The sequence below is a fragment of the Mastomys coucha genome, unplaced genomic scaffold (genome assembly GCF_008632895.1).
Source record: "Mastomys coucha isolate ucsf_1 unplaced genomic scaffold, UCSF_Mcou_1 pScaffold18, whole genome shotgun sequence".
In the NCBI taxonomy this organism is placed as follows: domain Eukaryota; kingdom Metazoa; phylum Chordata; class Mammalia; order Rodentia; family Muridae; genus Mastomys; species Mastomys coucha.
Window position 1 is genome coordinate 45,884,873 of NW_022196900.1, and position 21,927 is coordinate 45,906,799.

At 38.7% G+C, this 21,927-nt stretch overlaps 1 protein-coding gene across 6 annotated transcripts in view; it reads left to right on the forward strand.

The window, feature by feature from the left end:
- Positions 1–21,927, forward strand: part of Adamtsl1 (ADAMTS like 1) — an 895,122-nt gene that overhangs the window by 550,299 nt on the left and 322,896 nt on the right. For all 6 annotated transcript variants that reach the window (XM_031377794.1, XM_031377795.1, XM_031377796.1 and 3 more), the window contains one exon: positions 398–525. In XM_031377794.1, the coding sequence (XP_031233654.1) occupies positions 398–525 (128 nt within the window). The remainder of the gene's footprint in view (positions 1–397; positions 526–21,927) is intronic.

Sequence of the window (21,927 nt, forward strand, 5' to 3'; positions counted from 1 at the left end):
TTGTGTATGCTGTGGTCGGGCTTAGGAAGCTGTGCTGGTGTGTACATGCCTAACCTCAAGGAGCACAAGTACCTGTGCAAGATAGAGAGTACACAGATCTGCAACAAGGTGGCTTCAGTGCACTCTGTCTCCCTCTCACGTAGATATCTCTTTTTGCAACTTTGTTTTCCAATTAGTCTATGAGTGCCATCATTTATCTTAGGTCATTGCCCAGTGACCATAAACAAAAAAACCCATAAAGTCAAATAGACATGTACTATTAAAGTGAAAAGAATCAGGCATTAGCTTTCCTTTCGAGTATGATCTTCATGGAAAGACAGACACCCAAGGTTAGGATAAATATTTAAAAGGTGAAAGGAGACATGATGCTAATCAGTCATCTTCTCATTTCTTGCAGAGTTCCAGGACTGCACGCTCAGAGGAAGACCGTGAAGGCCTCTGGGATGCCTGGGGCCCTTGGAGTGAGTGTTCCCGAACCTGTGGTGGAGGTGCCTCCTATTCCCTGAGACGTTGCCTGAGCAGCAAGTAAGTTCTGTCCCTACTGGGGACTTTGAGAGTCAGAGATAGCTAGATTGAAGCAAGGATTTGTGGGTGGGGTTATGCAAAACATTGTGTTGTTCATAAAGAAAATGATTAGAAGGGAAAGGGAAGGAAGACACAATAAATTACATTGTAGAGGTTTTGGGTTGTCGTTATGACTATCTTTAGGTATTCAGATACTGTTATGTAACAAACAAACAAGTCATATAATTTCTCAAGAAAATTAAGTTGTTTTGATGTAAGGTCTGGAAGAACAAGTCATTATTTGAAATGGTTCTGAACACATTAGTGAAGATATGGAACTCTTTGTAGAATGTGTGAGTTGTGGTGGTAATAATAACATCAACATTCCATTGTTACCAGACAGTTTACCAATGAATGATATGTTGGCTTTGTTGTTAGAAGCTTTTTGATAGAAGCTATTCCTTAACATTGTTGAGTTTCATAAATGATAGATTTTAATATAAGAAGGTTTGGAAAGATAGAAACTTCAAAAGAAACTGTGGCATGACTATTGAGAGAGATAACCCAGAGACAAAGGTTGCCAATGGCTTCTAGGCAGAATGGAAAATGCCCTGGGCCTTAGAATGGAAAGTTTTTACTAAGAGTAATAATAATTCAAAGCTGCTTTCTGAGCTGTGTGGTCTTATGACTAGACTTGTCTCCAAACTATAAAATAGAAAGTACCATGGCCGTGTTTTTTAATGAAAGATTTTATTTGGCAATGAAAAGTGTTAAAAGGCGGGACAAAAAAGGAACACTTGGTCAACATCACTGAGCAATAGAAAGTGTGGGGCAGAGGAATGCACATGTACACTGATTCTCTTAGATGTTTTTAAGTTCTTAATTTAAATGTTTTCATACAAGTATATATATTGTGTGTTGAGCACACTCCCTGCATAGCACTCTACTGTCTCCTTTTTGGCCCCTTTTACTCTTGTAAGTGCCCTTTCTGACCTTAGACAGTTTTACTACTACTTTCACATCCTGTGTGTACAGATAAGTTTATGTATATATGGAATAACAGTGAGAATAAAATATGCAGTAGTTGTCTTAGTAAGACAAGTGGGATTGAGCCTAGTTACGTACATTTTCCTTAAGAAGACGTAACTACTCCTTTTGACTGTGAAAATTGCATTATACATCTTTTGTATCTAATCCTCCATCCTTGGGCACTGCTGTTGGTTTCACAATTTAGTGACTAGTGCTACAATAAGCTTGGATGTGTGCTTGTTTCTGTGATAAGTTGACTTGAACTCTTCAGGTAAATACTCAGGAGTGACCTAGCTTTATTTGTCTTCTTGTCTTATTCCCATAACTAAGACTTTAAGTATGGCATTTTATACCAGTGGAGAAAAGAAGTATACTTGTCTTGTCCATGAATTTAGTGGCAATGCTTGAGTTTTCCCCTCTTAAAATTAGTGTTGGGTTTAGAACTATTATATAGAACCTTTCCTGTCTTGAAGTATGTTTCTTATAGTCTCATGAAGGGAAACTGAGTTGTCATAACTCTTTCTACATATCTTGAGATCATGTGATTTCTGTATTTACACACATTTGTGTGATATAATTTATTGACATGCATGTTGTGTGGTCCTTGTATCTCTAGAGAAAGCTGACTTGATCCAACTGAATAATCATTTAAATGTGATCATAGATTCTCTTTGCAAATATCTTATTGAGAACTTTTTCATACATGTTTATCAGGGAGTTTATCTTATAATTTTCTTTTCTGCTGTAGCATTTATGGTTTTAGTATCTGGATAATATTGGCTTCATAAAGCAAGAGATTGATACCATTCCTTCCTTTTCTGTTCTATGAAGTAATTTCATAAGCATTGCTGTTAGTTCTTGCTTCTTAATTGCTTATTTCTTTTAAAATAACAACCCTATAATAAGTTGCCAAGCATCTATACTCCCAATACTACAGAACTTTCCTGTGTCTGTCTGTACCCAGTTGAACAGTCTACAGGATCTTTTATCTCCTATGCCAGTAGAGAAACATTTTTCTATCTATAATGTAATCATTTCTTAATTGTGCTTACAATTTTACAATATTTTCATTATTTCAGTTGCTTGCTCTTTTAATTATCTTTATCTTGTTCTAGGTCTTCTTGTATCTCCAATGATATTAGAAATAGTTTTAAAAATATAACTTATTTTAGAATACCTTCTCTTCCTCCTAGGTACCTTTAATTACTATACTTCTCTCTAATTTTCTTTTGGTTTGTTTCCTTCACTAGTGGTCAAAACTGGGTCCCACATGCCAGACAAGTTCTCTACCAACTAGGGTACATCCCATCTCTCCAGTGCCTATTGATCTCTGACAGTCCATTCATTAAGAAAACAGATGGACTATAACATTACTGGAAACTCAGTATATGGGTAGGCTTGTTGCCAAATGGGCTTCTAAAGTAGAATTATCTTTGAGGTGAGGGATATTGTCTAACTCTAGCTGGCCTTTCTGGATTGACAAATTCATCTCCAAGCTTTAAATTCTTAAGACCCGCCTTTGTGTGTGACAATGTTTCTTTTTCCCTTATAGCTCTCAGCATGCATTCTTTGTTCTGTACCATGTTTTAGCTATAGCATGATGAAGATGGGCTAGAGGAGGGTTCTTTTCTGCTGTTGTATCTTTGGTGTTTTACATATCCCCGAACATAAATGACAATCTCTTTCTCTAAAATGGGAATTCACGACCCTCTAAATCAACTTAGCAAAGCTCATCTGAACTCAAAAAGACTGAAGCAGCATGCACAGGGCTTGCTCAGGTCTGCACGCAGGCTTCTGTATATATGATGGCTTGTAGTGTAGTGTTTTTACAGGATTCCCAAGTGTGTAAACAAATGAGTCTCTGATTCTCATGCCTTCTCTTGGGCTCTTTTCTTTCTGTTGGTCTGTCTTGTCCAACTTTTATATGATGGTTTTTGTTTTATCTTATTAGGTTTTATTTTGTTACATTTTGTTGTTCTCTCTTACAAGCCTATTGTTTCCAAAGAGAGACAGAAAGAGAGTGGATCTGGAAGGTAGACGAGATCAGGAGGAACTTGAAGGAGTAAAGGAAAGAGGGAGGGGAAGCAATAGTTAGAATACATTGTAAGAAAAAAATCTATTTTCAATAAAAATGGAGAAATATAAAATGTTTTCTATCTTTAGCAAGAAATAACTCTCCTTCTTTGCCCATGCTCTATAGATGTGATCTTTTCATAGTGTTCTATAGGTCTCGTGAGCTCTATCACACATTTAATATATCTATCTTTACCAGTGTCTCCAAACTTCCCAGTTCCAGCACCTTGTCTTTAAGCAGTGATATTTTGTCTTCTCTTTGACTCTTGCTGTTGGCCAGACTTCCCACGGCGCCTTTTGTTTGGTGTGTTGAGTTTTCCATTTTCAGTGTATTTTTCTTCAGTATTTCACATTACTGAATTTCACTCTCATGTCCTGTATTGACCTCCTTTTTTACCCAGATGTTTGTTTGTGTTCTTTGAGAATTTGTGGCTTTTTAAATTTCTTTTAACATTCTTTTGATTTGAGTGTGTGTGTGTGTGTGTGTGTGTGTGTGTGTGTGTGTGAGTGATTTTTCCCCCTAGTTTACTCCTACTGGAACCATTAATCTGGAGTTAGTGATGTTTCGGGGGTGTCGTTTTACCTTGGTTGTCTGTTTCCTGTGAGTTTTGCATTGAGGCTTATATGTGTTGGATTAGGCTATTGGTTGAAATTTTTTTTTCAATCATTTTTAGTTCTCATCAGCAGTGTCTGCAGTGGTCAAGATGGATGAGGTTATAGCAGAATTGAGATGTTGTTTCCTCTGCTAGACTGGTATTTGGGGCATCAGGCTTGCTCTCCAGATCTCCCTAGAGAATAGAATACTTCTGTAAAACCAATTACTATCAAAGGGTAGGTTTAATATATATGTATACTAATAGCCAAATAAAAAATAATAATCCATTGAGACCCAATCACTTTAAGGAGCAAATAAACACAGATAGTCCTATGTACATTAGTATATTAGTTGGTATGTGTAAGAACAGAAAAAAAACTCAGCAGATTAAGTGATTTGTATTAGGTGTATAGGAACAAAAGAAGAGAATAGAAATGTACATAGACGTGAGAATAGAAGGGATGGGGAGGGCATGATGCCTTCTGAGTAAAGAAAGAATGAAAAGAGTGGGAACAACATGAATTCAGATAAGCTAATACAATTAAACACCCTGCACTCCCAAAGGGCTGAGACACAGATGCTCTGTAAACCAGACTAGGCTGTGTGGTTTAGGAAAGCCTGTGCAAAGGAAGTAGAACAAGGAAAGAATGAGGGGTGGGGAAAGACCCAGAGAGAGAACAAGCACAGAGCAGGACAGAGCTTGCCTGGTCAGTTCATATCAGGTATTAAATAAAGGGGAAGCAAAGGTGAGAAGGGCTAGATGGGAGGTAGATGTGGATGCCATCTGCCCTACTTTCTGCTTCCAGTGTCTGGGTATTCCCTTCTGGGATGCTAGGTGTATGTCATACCTCTCAGCCTCCTGTTGGTGTGTCTATGATGTTGGCCAAGCCTCTGAGTAGTCATTCATGGGTCTAGTCGCTGTTGTCCACTGGGCTGACCTTTGGAAGATCAGACTATAGATAATGAACCTTCAGAGATAAGAGTAAAAGGGGCTAGTTACAACTCTTGATGGTCCTTCAGAAGACCACTTGCAAATTCTGGATTCACCCCCAGGTATCTCTACTGTAGCTTTGGTCATATGTGTTCATCCTATCTTTATTGGCTGGGTTGCCAATGTTGTCCTAGCCCATGTGCTAGCCTTAATCATCCCCCAGATCAGGTGAACCTTCAGCTCATTTTCCTGTTGACTCCAGCTCTTATAAGATTTCTACTCTGCTGAATACTATACAGTGCTGAGAGCTCCTTCCTTGGTAACTAGAGCTAGCATTTCAGTGTGCAGTCCTGTGATACTTCTTTGGTGTTTTCTGGGAGTGTGGTTGACAGAGGGTCTCAGGCCACCAAGTGGCTAACTCAGCAAGGGTCTATTTTAAATGGCATCCAGGAGTGCTCCAGCCAAGCGCCAAACAGGGCTTCTCTGGTGTCTCTCGTCCCTTTGCCAGTGGCGCTGAGTATCTTCTGTTTGTCTCTCTTCTCTTTTTCTCCCCTTTAAAATGTTACTGAAAGTATAGCACTGATTTTCTGAGCCCCTCTGCTCCTTCTCCCTCAGAGCAGGAAGTCCTCCAAAACTGAGCCAATCCTCCAGTCACACAGACATTCCTGCTTTGTAAAGCTCCCTTTTGTGCATGATATTGTAGTTAAACATATTCAGTGTTTTCTGACTGCTATCAGCAGACGTTCCTCAGCTTTTAACCTGAGTGCCTAGCTAGTCATATCTGCATGTCGCCAGCCATCTTATGACTCCTATCTTTAATATTTCATAAACACAAAGTAAAAGTAGGAGATGTAAGTTGGAGAAAGTATCAGTATTTTACATATACATAAAATATGTACACATATATGAATATACATATACACATATACATATACACATACACACACACACACATACACACACACACACACACATATGAATCTTTTGAGATCAGGGTGTGAGTCCCATTCATCTCTTTTCTCACATAGGGTCTTCATAGTGGTAAGAGAAAAACTAAGAGCCTGATTGGTAGATTTTGCTAGATCTTGAGATCCAGTAAAGAGCCAGCAAGGGAACAATTTGGGATTTTAGCAGGTTTTCATAGAAAGTGCCATACCCTGTAAAACATGATCAGAAGGCATACTTTGCCAGATTCAAAACCAGTCCTACCATTTGTCCACTGTGGTGATTGATGAGTTTATTGGATCATCTCCACTGATAAATTTCTCTTCTTTTGATCCCAGCTGCCTGTCAACCAAAACGTCGAACGGACAAAATAGACTTTTTTCCCAACTTGTGATTCACCTGTTTTCTTAATCTTAAACATAAGAAAAGCTTACTAAATCTATAATACATGATGATACATGATGATAACATAACTGATAGTAATCTGACATCTGTACTAGCAAAATGTACAAATTTGGAATGTGCCTGTTGTCTAGTTTTTTTTTTCTTCAAATTAACATCTTTGATTATTCAATGAGAATGAGCCAAAACATGTAACTCACAGAACTAAGAGGGAGTGAGAATTTTCCTATTGCTCCAGTGATGTAAATGTTATATTGTGTTGGAAATGTTCATTGAGTGATACCAAAAAGAAATGGAGAGAAAACGTTTACATCACAAATCAGATTCTGTCATTCAGCAAATAGGCAAGCAGTGAGGGCATGTAAAATTCAGTCATGCAAGCTTACTCATGTTGTGGGGATACATTTATGCTAAACTACTCAGATCTTGCTCCTCTTGAGATAAGCAACATAGAAGTTGACTCAGTGGTTCCATCTGGGATTAAAGATGGATTTCTGAGAAAAGAATCCTGCAACGGAATCTTAATTAGCTTATTATGCCCTGGTGGCATGAATTGGCCCATTACAGATTTTACACAGATGGAAACTAAGACTGAATTATCTCTTGGGGTAAATGGATTCTGGGGGATCTACGTATCCAAGGCAATTTAAAGAGTCAAAGTGGCTCTGAAAATACCCTCATGATTTTGACATAGTTTGTCATCCCACCGAAGCCCTGTTTAGTGTATCATGTATCCGGTGACACAATAATGCTCTGTGACAACCACTATATTTCAGTGAAATGTGAGATAAAGGTGAAACTTGGTGAGATGGTTCTGAGGACCTTGGGTATGCTTGACTACATATTGGGAAGATAGGTGCTCGCTGATCTACACTGGCTTAATCTGTTGCTATGCAGGCAATGCTCCTTGTTTTTCTTATTCTCCAACAAACAATACTAAATGTATTTCCCAGATGATCATTCTCTCTCTCTTTTCCCTCCTCTTTCATCTCTCCCCCCCCTCTCTCTTTCTGTGGAGGGAAGTGTGTGATCAATATATCCTAGCAAACCTCTCAAATCTTTATTTGCTGGTCTCCCATTATCCAAACTAAGAGTCTTTGGGAGATTAAGATGAAGCAGGAAAAGCAAGAGTGATTGAGAAGACACAGAACTAAGACCATAATCGCAGTCTATCTTAAGTGGACATCCATGGTTTTTTTATTTGTTTTTAAAAGGACAAAGTAATTATCGGGTCCTCTCTCAACTCTCTGTTCCAAATTTAAGCATCTTGATTCAGCTCATTCACCTTTCAATGTGAAAAGATCACAACTTATAAGAGAATCTCTCCTTAGAGGCCAGTGAGTGAGACATGGGCAGTGTTCAAAGTCAGGCCAAGTAAATCCACGTAAGTCACCTTGTGAATTACGTATTTTAGCCCTAGCCATATGATTTCCTTAGGTCACCTTAAAGTGTGAATTTTCTAGGTCTACCAGTAATAATTATTCTACTTCCAGCATGATAAACTATAAATGGAGTTAATTTTTCCAGATTTTATGAAATAGATGGCAAACTCTAAATTTCTGGAGTTAATGGTATACTCCAGCAGATGAACACTTGGTAAAAACTTTCTTTAACCTGTGTGGAGAATATTCCAAATGTTCATTTGATGATTACATGGAAAGGAAAATCACCAGAGGCCAAGCCAAAATAAAGCCTTTGGCCAACAATCAGTCCTTAATGCTGGGAAAGCCTGGCTGAGCACAGACTTCTCCTGGCTTCTTCAGGTTACTTTTCTAGATAGGGCTGGATTTGCCTAGTATGTGGTATTGGAGCAGTCAGTGTTACTTCTACTCAGGACCCTTGTTTGACCCTATGACCTTTACTGATTTCTGTATGATTAGATAATGTTGCTATTGCTTATCTTACATCACCAAGTGAAACATAATATTTATTATTATTTTTCACTTGTAGTTGGTGGTGGTACTTCATTTTATTTCCAGTAAAGTAAGCAATTAGCCAACTACCTTGGAACCTTCTTTACTCTTCAGTTCTTCACCTTTCTCACAAACTATGCTGAAATGTTTATAGTGAATTCTTCTTCCTGCTTTCTCTTTAAATTTGATAGTACATATCCATCCCTGAGAACTCCAGATTTGTCTGCAGTCAGTTCACTTAGCTTTGCCCATAAGGAGTTCCAGATGCCTAAGGCATTTAATACCATGAGTCATATCATCTGTACCACTCTGTTAGGTCCACGCCAAGTCCAAGGTCAAGAGGGAAACTGCAGCTCATTTGAGATGGCAATGGGTCAAAGAGCTGCATGTTCTTAAGAACAGAGTTAACATTTGGGCAGTTAGTTTAAATAGATGTAAACATCTTTTGAGATTTTTTTTTTATTTTCTGAAAAATCATATTAACCTAACAAATTGATTTATCTAAGGATGAACAGGTCAGTTCTACATATTAGTTGATACAATGAGAGTATGAATATTCACTAAATCCTGATTGATTAATGGACTTGAATAGATAGATGGTGAATAGATGATGGATACATAGATACATAGATAGATAGATAGATAGATAGATAGATAGATAGATAAAAAATTTCAGTACTTTTCAAAAGTGCTGAATACATTTTGAATTGAATGTTTGAGTTGGACAAAATTATCAGATGAACAAGAGATAAAAATCATCACCACATTATGGGGAGTGCCTAAAAATGATAAGATTATTGCATTATTCCAGAGATGTGCTGCCAGAATGATGTCAACATAAACACAGAAAAATTAAGATAAATAGCTCCAAGGAGTCTTATTCCATAGGAATGGAGAAGCTTATTTTAAACCCATTTTATAGTAATTATGCTACGAAAAGTATGCTAAATTTTTTAAATTTGTAAACACAGATTACCTCCCATGAAAATATTGACACTTGTCTCAATTTAGAATTTAAGTTGGCAACCAGTTTCTATACCATATAGTAGTAAATACCAAAAGAAAAATTTCAACAACAAGATTTGGCTTCTTAAATGCACAGCCTTAGTCTGTTTTGTTTTCTTATTTTGATGACATCATCTTCATCATGACGTCCAGCTAAGGCTCCTAGGAATCATTTTAAGATTTTAAAGTCTGCAGTCTAGTGAATGCTGAAGCAAGATGTATCTGCTGTTCTTCATCTAATGTTGCCTGCGGTTATCTTGTTTTCCTTCAAAAAATGTTTTAGTCTTTGTTTAAAAGAAAGACATATACATTTAGAGTAGGTCTGACTCTGCATGCTATTTATATAAGGTGGTCTTTTCAGTCTATGAGTGGAGATTGCTCATTTGAGGACATGTGTTTAAGAGGTTTGAGGCTGGCTTCCTCTCACTTTTTTGGGTCAATGCCTAGTCTAAATGTATTACCAGGACTTCTAATATTCCAGGCCATATATCTTGAGTGCATTGTTCCAAGATCTGATCTCTTTTCAGGAGGCATGCACAAGGGGCAATGACTGAATGTTTAGGACCAATTTATGGTCTGGTTTATCCCATAAACCAGTTTGTTGGAATAAAAGGTGGTTGAGAAATGTGCTTGGTTTATAACCTTTACTTGTTATATTTGGGAATCTCTAACTCTTTCTTTGCATCCCCTCCCCCCGTATATGTAAGAATTCCTTATTTGGTTTGTTCAATAGGTCTTATAAAGTTTTTATTTCCTCTAAGTTTTAATTCATACATCTAATAAATATTTATTGTACTTTCACTATATGTCAGGCAAATTAGTAAGTGCAAGTGGAACTAGAACACTCAAAGGGAAAGCAACCCTACAAATAAACCAGTTAAGATTTTATCATTGAGTTTATTCTGATTGTAGTTGGAAATAAGATAATTTCTCCCGATATCATGACTAGTAAAATTAAGGCGTTTGTTTTTATTTGTGTTGCCTTTTTGTCCTGCACAGCATACTTTCCTATACTTTCTGCATGAAATAAGGAATCTTCTTAGTTTCCTAATTACATTATGAGCAGAATTCTCCCTTTATCTTTCTCATGTTTAACACACAGAAGATACTTAGATGTTTCATGGTTTGCTTTAAGTCTATATACCTGATATTAAAATGTATACTCATTTCCTTAACCTATACTACAAGAGAAAAAAAGAAAACTGTAATATAGTGGCATAAACTCTGTACCACACAACCTAGGTCAGTTCAAGCAATTGTGCTTTTACAAAGTAGAACAGATATCTCAGAATTAAACCCAGACTGGGCTAAGTGACGTCTTGTAGTTAAATGCCCCCCGATTCATACAAATAGAAACCCATATATACTACCTCTTTGGTACTTCTCTTTCTCTTTTTAAGTTGTAGTACTTAAATGTCAATGTGGCTTTGTCCCGTAGTATTTTTAACCATATTAAACTGTGCTTTTGAATAAACTGAGAGCCTTCAGAGCAGATTGTGGCAGGATATTTGATCACACTGGGAACCCCTGTGTTATTTACTGGAAAAACCTGTTTTTACTTTTGGTGTGGCTTAGCCTTAGCACACACTTTTAATCCAAGAGCGTTCTGCTTGAATATTGTAAACAGGATTAAGTATAGTCAACCATAGGTCAATAAGTAGAGCAAGCAACCAGTTGACAGGAACTGAACATAGGATTATTAAGAAAGAAAACCAAAGAGAGTAAGAGGGAGTCAGGAAGACAGATAGAGAGACATACAGGAAGTAGGATGGAGGGACATTGAGTGTGTAGGAGGTTGTTTGAGAAAGGAGCATTCCTGGTGTGACATCGGCTAAGGAGGAAGGTCAGCTGGGTGCTTTCTCTGCGTCTCTGAGCTAGCAGGCTTTCACCATAGCATCTGGCTCCCGAGTCTTCACTGGCAAAATAGAACAATTGATATTATTCTTAAAAACCAAAGCAGATGTCTAGATATTGCCCTAACCAAACTGGACACATTGAATGTCAACTTTCCTTCCCCCTCTGTTTTGTGCCCTTAGTAAATTTTGTTTCTGTTTCTATTAAACTATTCTACATGTCTCACATCAGTGAAATTAAATAGTATCTGTCCTTTGTGACTAGTTTATTGCACTTAGCACAAGGTCTTCAGAGTTCATCTATGTTACCACTTACAAGATTTCCTTCATTTTAAGGCAGACTAATGTTCTGTTGTATGAAACTACCATATTTTATCAGTCCTTTGGTCATCAGTGAACATCTAGGTTGTTTCTACATCTTAGCTATTATAAACAATGTTGCAGTGAATATGAGAGTATAGATATACCACTGTGATCTTGACTTCACTACTGAGAGATGGGTGTCTACATACGAGATTGTCAGATCATGCAGTATGTATATTTTTCATATTTCGAGGGGTGTACTCGCTGCTCTCCATATCGGGTACCATTTTATACTCTTAGCAGCAGTATGCAAGTGTTCACTTCTCAAGAACACCTATGTGTTCTTGCACCATTGGTGGGAATGCAAATTTGTATAGCCACAATGGAAAACAAGGACAGAGGTTCCAGTTTGCTCAGTTTACCACTCCTGGGCATGTATCCAACAGCAGTGAAGTCATGTAAAAGCTATGCCTGAGCACCATGTTTATCACAACCTAAGTCATAATAGCTGTTATACAATCAGTATAGGTGCCTCTCAACAGATGAATAAAAGAAATTATATGTATGTATATATGTATATAATTTTATCCATATGTGAATGCATGCAGTATATGCAATGGAGTTTTATACAGTCATAAAGAAGAATGAAATCATATCCTTTATGGGAAAATGGACACAACTGGAGACCATTATGTTAAGCAAAAAAAAAAAAGGCACATACACAGAAAGATAAGTGTCATATAATGTGTTTTTTTTTTTTTCTCAAAGCAGAAGAAGGACTATTGGAGAGGGTGAGGGGGACTAAAACTAAGTCAAAAGAGGAATGAAGAAGGATAGAGTAGTTGGTAAATTAGTGAAATTCAGTAATTTGTATGCTTGGTATAAGTTAAATTTTGTTAGAAAATATTCTCCTTTATCAGCAATATGTATCTTTTTTTTTCATTTTGGAAAATATTCTATCAGGAATGAAATGATATCTCACAGTAGCTTTGATTATTTTTCTATATGTGTGCAGTATGCACACGTTTGTATGTGTGTTTGCATCTATGTGGTGGTGGGGTATGCGTGTATATGAAGGCCCAAGGTTGAAGTTGAGAGTCTTCCTCAATCATGAATTTATTGAGGCCAGGTCATTCAGTTGAGTGCAATGCTCACCAGCCTGACTAGTATAGCTAGTCAGCTTGCTCTCGGAATCTCCTGTTGCTGCCTTCCAAGTGCGGGAGTTACAGGCAGGCTACCCGTGCCCAATGGCATTTATGTAGGTTTTGGGGATCCAAACTCTAATCCTCATGTTTGCTGCTGCTCTGGCAACTGCTTTCACCACTGAGCCTGCTCCCTAGCACTAGGTAGCTTTGCCTGCAATTTACATGACAATTAGAATGTTTGATGCCTTTTCATATGTCCTCTGAACATTTTATGTTTTCTTTTGAGAAATAGCTATTTAAAAACTGCCCTTTTTAATCAGGTTGCTTTTTTGCTGCTGAATCAAGGAACATCTTATGCATTTTGGGTACTAATCTCTTATCTGAGGCTGTTTACAAATGCTGCTGTCTGCTCTGTTAGCAGCCCTCTTGTTGCCTTTGCTGTGTACTGTGTAGAATCTTCAGTGGTAGTCCCACTTGTCTGTTCCTCACTACAGTTGTCTATGTTTTGGTTGTCATTTTCAAGGAATGGTTCCTAAAAACCATTTTATATGGTTTTCCTTCTGTATTATCTTGGTGGGGGCATAGAATCCCAGGTCTCATGTACAAGTCACATTTTCAGATTTATTATTACATATGGTATAAGATGATTCCAATTTTATTCTTTAGTATGAATATGTGAATATTGTTTCTTCAAAGCCATTTTGTTAAAAAGTCCATCTTTTTTCCATTGTATATTCTTAGTACCCTTGTTAAAGATTGGGCAGCTCTCAATATGTAAGTTTAGTTCTTGATGACCTGTTTTGTTGGACTGGTCTACAAGGCTTTATACTAGTTTCATACTGTTTCAATTATTTCAGTTTTATAAAATATTTGGAAACTAGGAAGTGTGACACCTTCAGCTTTGTTATTTCTCAAGATTTTTTTCACTAATCATACTCTTTTCTGTTCCAAATGGACTTCGGACTTATTTTTTATTACTATTTATGTAAAAAAAAAAATGATGCTTAGAGTTTGAGAGGGATTGAATTGGATCTATAAATGCCTCTTCTCATCTTCACAGTGGCAGCTCTCCTTCCATGTGAACCTCCTTGAGCTTCTTTGTTTCATCTTTAATTTATTTCATCGATGTTTTACACCTTTTAAATCTCTCACTGACTTAATTAAGTTTATTTCTCTGTAACTTATTTTTTTAACTCCATTGTAAATATGACCCTTGACCTTTCTATATAGTCTATTGCCTGTGTATAGATTTACAACCAGCTTCATATTTGTTTTGTTTCTTGTAATTTTATTGAAATTTTAAATCAGTTGTAAAGTATTTTTGTGGCATCGAGTATTTTACACCAAAGTTCACGCTACACAGAGAGGCGATTTTTCTTCTTCCACTCCGGTTTGTATATCTTCTATTTCTTTCTGGCCCCACTGTTCTGCTAAGACTCTTGGACCATTTGTATAGAAATAGGCAAGTTGGGTTGTGTCTTGATTCCTGATCCTAGAGGAAGATTCAGAGTGTGATTTTTTTAGCTTCTGGAAAGTGGGCTGTTTGATCTTGAGGAAATTTCCTCCTCTTCTTAGCTTTCTGGGAGATTTGTCATGAAAGACACTGAATTTTGTCAAACAATGTTTCTATATCTATTGATATGACATGTGTGTTTTATTTCTTCTTTTGTTGTGGAAGTAGTTTTTACTCTTAACTGTACTTTAAAATGACATAGAAAACGTTGGGAAATACAAATTTTAGGCACCAAAAAGATCAATTAGATAAAATAATTATGATAAAATAATTATGAAGATAGAGCTCTGTCATTACAGATTTTTAAAAAGTTCTTTAAGTGATTTTTAATGTGTATATGGGTTAGAACTCATTAGCTGCTTAAGAAAAATATGAACTCTGTATCTTTAAAGTAAGATAATGAAGGAAAGAATGAACGCTCTTTCTTTTTATGCTAAAATTCTTTGCTCCATTTTCTATAGAGTGACCCTGTCCACCATGTAACAGGGGCATGGATCAAAAGATATGAATGTGGTAAGGAGCTTGATTCACTGTGAACACCATGGATGCATTTTCTGAGTAGTTTTCTATAGTTTTACAGTCAAGGTCAGCTGTGCCCAAGTGAGAAATGGACCAGGTGATTTTGGAGATATCCTTTCATCACATTCATTAAGCTTATCATATGGTTCTTTAAGCCTTTAGGTCATTGGTCATGGTGCTGCTTATTTATAACCTCAGTGCTTACAAGGGGGAATCAGGAATTCAAGATAATACTTTGCTGCATAGCTAATTCAAGGCTAGCCTAGATTATATGAGCCCCTGACTTGAAACAGAAAAACAGCCAAAAAGCTTCCAAAGTTGTTAGTGACTGATTGGATCAGTGTCTCAGGGGTTGTATGGTTTATATAAATCGTCTAAGAAACTTCCCTCCAAAAATATCATTTTATTTCTTATGGAGGATAAAGAAGGAAAATACTTCCAGGTTATACTTGAATGGACTCTCTCCAATATAATTGCTTGCATTAGAGCAACAGAAGACTACACCTGTCCACATCCCAGCATGGATAGAGGAGAGGCTCACAAGGTCTCACCCCTCGCTAAAGGGCTACAAGAGATTGAAGGCTGTTGTGAGAAAACAAATCAGTTTTCTTCAGGGATGAGCTCTCTGATAGGTTGCTCATGCCCAAGTAGTCAGCCCTGTACCATATCCACCATATACAGTAATACTAATTGAACTCAGTAGGACATATACATTATATATCACAATAATAGTTACAGAGGAATCAAGCATAAATTTAAGACATTGGAAGAGTGGAGGACACAAAAGATAGATACGATGAAAATACATTGTACTCATGTATTAAATCCTCAAAAGAAACATTTTCTTAAAAAAATAGAAGAATTATATAACTGAATTCCATAGTACATAGTACTGGGTGACAGCATATCCATGCGCTGTCATGAAACTGTTTGGTGTCTCTTTGCTACAAAGCCAGTCTCCACTTTGAAGCTGGGGTTGGACTCTCAGTTTGGGTGAAGCCTCGAAAAGGTGAGAGGATGTGCATGTTGTGGGAACCAGAGCTCCCAAGTGAGTGGTTCTGAAACAGTGTTCATCCTGCTTTGTAAATGATCTTGTAAATGAACCAAGACTTCAAACCTTGGTTCCACTGTTTTCTCGCTGTGTGACACTAGGCAGGGTTGAGAGTGCTCACTGAAGTCAAGCACTCCTTGCCAAGAACAGTGGGTTGAAAGAATGTCAAAGGGGTCCTTCATCTTTAAGAATCTAAGTGTGTAACCATTAAAGAGAGACTTTGATTCCAGATGTATAGTTACAGCCTGTTTTGTTGCTAGGTAGAGAAAGGGGCACAAACTCAAAGTTGTTCTTAATATAAAAGCTAGGGCCTGATGCATGCTGGGAAAGAGCTCTATTAGTGGGCTACATTTAACATCTCAGTAGAAATGACTGAAGGGAAACTGTTGTGATTGTCCAGGACCCCACTTTACAGTAAACATCTGGGGAATATGTAAAGAAAGCCTGGGGGAAATTTTCTCTGACCAAGATAATTAATAAATTCTCAGCTCAAGTATTTTATCTGGTGAGTCTATTAGGGAGTGAACTAGCTTGTCATAATAAACATTTTCCTCATGGGGAGGATGGAGTCCTTGGACGTGTGTTGCAGGAACACATTTGTCTTTAGTCTCATTGTCTCTTTTGGCTACCAAGCAAAGATAAGAACATCTGTAAACCTTAGGGCATGTGAGTACATCTTAAAGACATAGGGTAAACATCTATACTACAGATGGGTGGCAAGCCAAAGGCAGCACTCTATCCTTCACCCTCACCTCCCTATCCCCATCTCTCAAAGGAAGGAATGCATTGGGTGAGGAAGGTATCCAGGTGGGTTCTGGTGTCAATACACAAAGAGAGGAAGCCACAGAGGAGAGGGAGAAGGGCTGCCCTTGCATAACTGCTTAGTTTCATTTTAAGTCTCTAGCTGTTGTGGAAAGATTTTAATCAAGATCTGGGGTTCAAAAATTAGGACAAATGTGATGTTGAAAGTTCTGTCTGGCTTGAAATTATCTTTATGACATTTCTTTCTACCTATTCCTCCCTTCTCCCTTTAGTCCATAGTTCTTCCTTCCCCTCTTACTCCCTCCATTCTTCTCTTTCCTTCTGTCCCTCCCTTCCTCCCTTTCTCCTTCGTTCCTCCTCACTCCCTCCCTTCCTGCATCTCTCCCTTCCTCTCTTTCTTCCACACTCTCTTCCTCTTTTCCTGCTCCCTCCCTCCCTGATCCCAAGAAATGCTTATAGAATGCTAAGAGGACAACAGGCGTCTTGCTTAGCACTGAGGCTTGTAAATCAAAGGCATAGATCACCCAGGGACAATGGGGTTTCCTAAAACTGAGCAAACACCTGGGCAGGTACAGAGCCATTTTCTAGTGCTATGAAATTATCATCACTAAGCCTCTTGTCCTGATGTGAAGTCCAGGACACCTACAGTCCCCTCCCTGCCATGACGTTTAATCAGAATCCTCCCTGCTACTTAAATCCACTTCCAGCATTAGCCCTCAACATTGAGCTATGTTTATAAAGTGATATTACCACCTTCACAGGGTCTGGACATGTTATAGTTCCTTTTATGACAGCATCCACTCTAGAATATTGGTGCTGTGGTCTATGATTTTATCTTGTCTGATCTTGTCCATAATAGATACTCATCAATATTGGATGTGAACTGCACAGAAGGGCATAGACATTTGGAATGTGGGAGCAGGAGAGGGCTTGTTCTCCAGTTTTCCTCTCTTTAGTCACATTCTTGGAACCCTGTGCAGATCATACCACCTAAGACGTCTCTACAAAGGTTATTCCTCTCTATTCCTTTTCAAACTCCTTCTGTAGTTAATATCCAAACTGTCCCTTTCATTGTTTCTGCAGTCTAGTGTTGGATGCAATATTCTGATTAGTGTCTGTTTGCGTCAGCTAATTAATAACTTTGCTCAGAATCAAGGGACTTCATCTTTTTTGTATTTTCCTCAGTGTCTTCCTTCCTGCTGGCTCATACTCAGTGTTCAGCAAATGAGCTAAATGACTATAAATCAGGAAGCATATACAAAAGCTTCTTAACCAGGAAGCACTATCTGGGAGCTCGTTTCACTGTGGGGGTGCTGACTGTATTTGGTTCTCTTAGATGGTCTCAGAAGTGCACACCGAGCCATGTCGAGCTTCAGTCGAGGTGGACATCATCCTCATGGGTTACAGTATGTTAGGTCTTGCAGTTACTCTTCTCTTTTTGATCACACATGTGCTCTCCTTGCTTTTATACCCCTGCCCCATGTTGGTGAATACTTGCTCGCTTGTTGCAACACGTCTTTACTTAAAGAGGAGGACATATATGGAACATCAAATTGGGGGGTGGAGGGGGAAAACAACTTGGTAGTGATTTTTCTAGTTATGATTTAGAACATACAAAAACACTCATAATAGCAAATAAAACAACTGGAACCTCATAAGACAAACTCAGAACTTTGGCATAAAAGAGTTTCATGCATCTCTAAGTTTAGATTTTGCAGGGCTGCAGCCCCCTAACTGTGCCTCCAGGAATCTGCCAAAAAGTCCAGAAACCTTTCTTAATTGTCTAGGATTGAAAGAAGATCGCATAGCCATGGGGAAGGTTGGCTTACAGTGCATCTTACAATGCTTTCCCTGAACCTAATTTCCATTTCTATCTAATATAGCCTACGCATTAGCTTTCAATCTCTCCACTCTCTCTCCCTCCCCCTCATCCTCCCTATTCCTCCTACATCCTGCTCTCCCTCTTCCTTTCCACGTCCTCCTCCTCCTTCTCCCTCTCCCCCTCTCCATCTACCTCTCTCTCTCCCTCCCCCTCTGTATACAAAAGTCAGGGTCCCCAAGTTGGCCGTACAGTTACTATGTTCTTATAATGAGAAGTTGTTATAGAGCAGACGTGTTGAAATACAAAACCGAGGTTACAAAAATATGTAACTATAATGCTTGTAACTCCAGTTCCTAATTTATGCTCCCGCCAGCCCCTCAGTCAGTTTAAATTTGCTTTGAAAGGTGGACTCCATATACTTTTGGCTCCTTAAGCTACTTTGGAGCTTATGGAAGATTGCGATGCCTTGGTGTGGCCTAGAACTGTTTGTCCCCAACCAGCTCTTCTCCTGAAAGACAGTATCAGGCAGCATACCTCCTTAAATTTCTACTAGGGCTGTATTGCTTGCTGAATTTGAGTAGCTTTGTTGAATGAATGAAGTTTGACCTCAAAGGGTGTGGAGCAGAGTTGGGGGAGGGGGGGAGTTGGCAACCTTAAATGTAGCTACAAAGAAGATTAAAGATACCTTTCACTAAAATTAGGTTTCCACAGGCCAGATGTTACCAAATTGCATGTTACTGATGGTGGAGAATTTTGTAAGCCAATCTCTTAATATTTGAATTAGGTGATTCCAGAAATGCATGGTAGGAAGATTAAGGCTCAAGTTCAGGGTCCAGGGCTATGTACATATGCTTACTATTTGTTAAAGAAAATTCAGATTACCAACATTAATAAAGTACTCACTAGACAGTCATACTTGAATTATTTCCAATTATTTCAAAGCGTACAATAGAAGTATAATGTAATCATGGATACATGAAGGTACTTTTAGAGAGACAGGGCTTATGGCCCTTGTTGAAACAAGCCCTCCCTGAATATATTTCACTATAAACAAGATCCATTTTGCCTTTTGTTTAAGAAACTACACTAGAGGTAACGATTAACTCTTTTAAGTATGGAGTAGAGGATGGAGCTTGAAGGGGTGACTCTTTTAGACACAAAAATGAAATTGATCTTAAGGGAAAGGTTAGACCCTCAGACTACCACATTGTGTGCATGTGAGGCCTGGCATCACCTGTATATTTCTGCCTTGAATGGTAAAACTAGATGTCCCCAGATATACACACAGGCACCATTTCCAGTCCAAGTTTTCAGCATCCATTTTGAACCTAGATTAAGACAGTAGGCACCAGAATATACATTTACAAGTATCTGGAAGTTCCAATGACTGTCTCTTCAAGGGCTGAGGGATCTCATGGAGTCTCCTGAAAGGACCTGCTCCTCTCTGTAGTTCACTTATGTGCACTGGGTTCCCACAGGTGATCTCAGAGCAGCTGAGTCTGGACCCTGCTCTGGAGATGGGAGAGTGCAGTCTGGGTCCCAGGGGACCCAGAGCTGGCTTGGAGGTCCCCTGGCCTGCACTGGGGCTAGGGCCATCTGGTTCTCAGACTCTTTGGTACCCCAAGCACCACTGGATGCCGCAGAAGAGCTGAGAACAGAGTGGGGGCCACAGGCTGGATCTAGCCTGGGACCTGGGGCCAAAAGGAGCTCCCAGGGTCTCAACCACCAACCAAAGACTGCACATGGAGGGGTCTGATTGTTCAGGCAGCATGTGTATAGTAGAGGACTGCAAATTCAATCATCAATAGGAGGAGAGGAGCTCGGCCCTCCTCCTATTGAAAGAAAGTTCTGTGCCCCAGTGTAGGGGAATGCCAGGGCCAGAAAGTGGGAGAGGGCGGGGTGGCAGGCATGGGGAAGTGGGAGGCAACAGGGGTTTGTTTTGGTTGTTTTTGTTTGTTTCTTTGTTTTTTGGAGGGGAAACTGGGAATGGAGAAATTTACATGTAAATAAAGAAAATATCTAAGAGAAAAAAAAAAAAGGAGCTCTGGCTAGGTCCTGCGGGGAGAACAGAGTCCTTGGCTTGTTAGGAGGGCAGCCTGGCTTGGTGAAGGCCATGGCTGTGAGCACTGAGAGGCTTTCTATGTGAGATTAGTAGCTGGCTCTTTAGATGAAGGCCTGTTCCATTGCTCCCCATGGCAGATCTGGATGAAAAGAGATAGTCCATGGTTTCAAGGCATTTATTGTCATTAGGGAGAGTGGCAATGAGTAAACCATACCCTCTTTCTCAGGGCAGGCCTGAGGTTAAATACTTTTTGCAGGGAGGAGTGTCTGGGAAGGAGAGTTTAATTGGCTAAGCCCTTCAGGCCTTTAGGTAACTCATTAAAATGGAGATCTGTCTTGAGGTTATGCGATCTGTGGTCACTTCCTCTCCCTGGGGAGGGGCTTGGGGCATTGCCCTGATGTGACTGATGGCCACAGAATTATGGAGAGCTGCAGCATCCTTTCAGGAGCCTGGTGTCCAGGAGCATAGCAAAATGCCTACCGTCCCTTGCAGGGTTATTCCCTGCAGGGTCACCGAAGTTCCCAACCTAGCTCAACCAGAAACTACCAACCTAGCTCAACCAGAAACTAGACTGCCTTTCACAGTCCCACATAAATCCTACCCCACTGAAGCTATTTGGATCGAAAGTTCTGTTGGTTTTCATCTCCAGGGATGTGAAGGAGTCCACTCAGATATTTTAGGTTAACAAGCTTCAATAAAAAGAAAGGAAGGACTACTTAATTCTCGGGTGAGATGTTGTGTCAAGGCAAATGCCTAGGATGGAGAAATGCACACATGACAGTAATTAAATCTTGTGGTGAAAGAGTCACTTTGCTACTTAGAGAAAAAAAAGTCTATATTTAAATATAATAATAAATTTGATGGTTTGAAAATGAGCTCCTCTGCACTGAAGTCCTCCATGTGGCATATTACTGATGAGCATGTTTCTTTTGAAGATGCCCCAGTGTGTGTGTAGATTTGCATTATGGGAAGATTTATCATACTCAAGAAGCAGCAAGTAGATTGACATGTGCTATCTAACATTAGTATCCCACACATCCTTCTCACATCTTGTTCCTTTTCTGGCGTTTTACTTTTGAGTTAGTCAGGCCTGGGGTTCAAATCCCTGGGTCTCTTGTCTGTGTGTATAGCTGTAAGCCTGCTTAACACTTTCGGCCTCAGTTTCCTCATTTGTGAAGTGAGAATATCACAGTCTTGCAGTTGTTGAAAAGCTAAAGATAATATGCAAACATAGGGTCAGAGTGTTTTTATTATAATTTATCATTCACATATTATGATATTTCAATAAGGAGTACATATTCAAAGCTGGAGATATGCTCAGTAGTAGAACATTTGCCTAGCACATGCAAGATCCTAAGTTCAATCACAAATAACAGTAATAGTATTAATAATAATAGTAATTAATAATAATAAACAACTAATTTGTCAAATTTGAACACTGTCACTTTAATGCAATATTTTTTCAAATTAAATAGACAATTAAATTATAATATAACATAG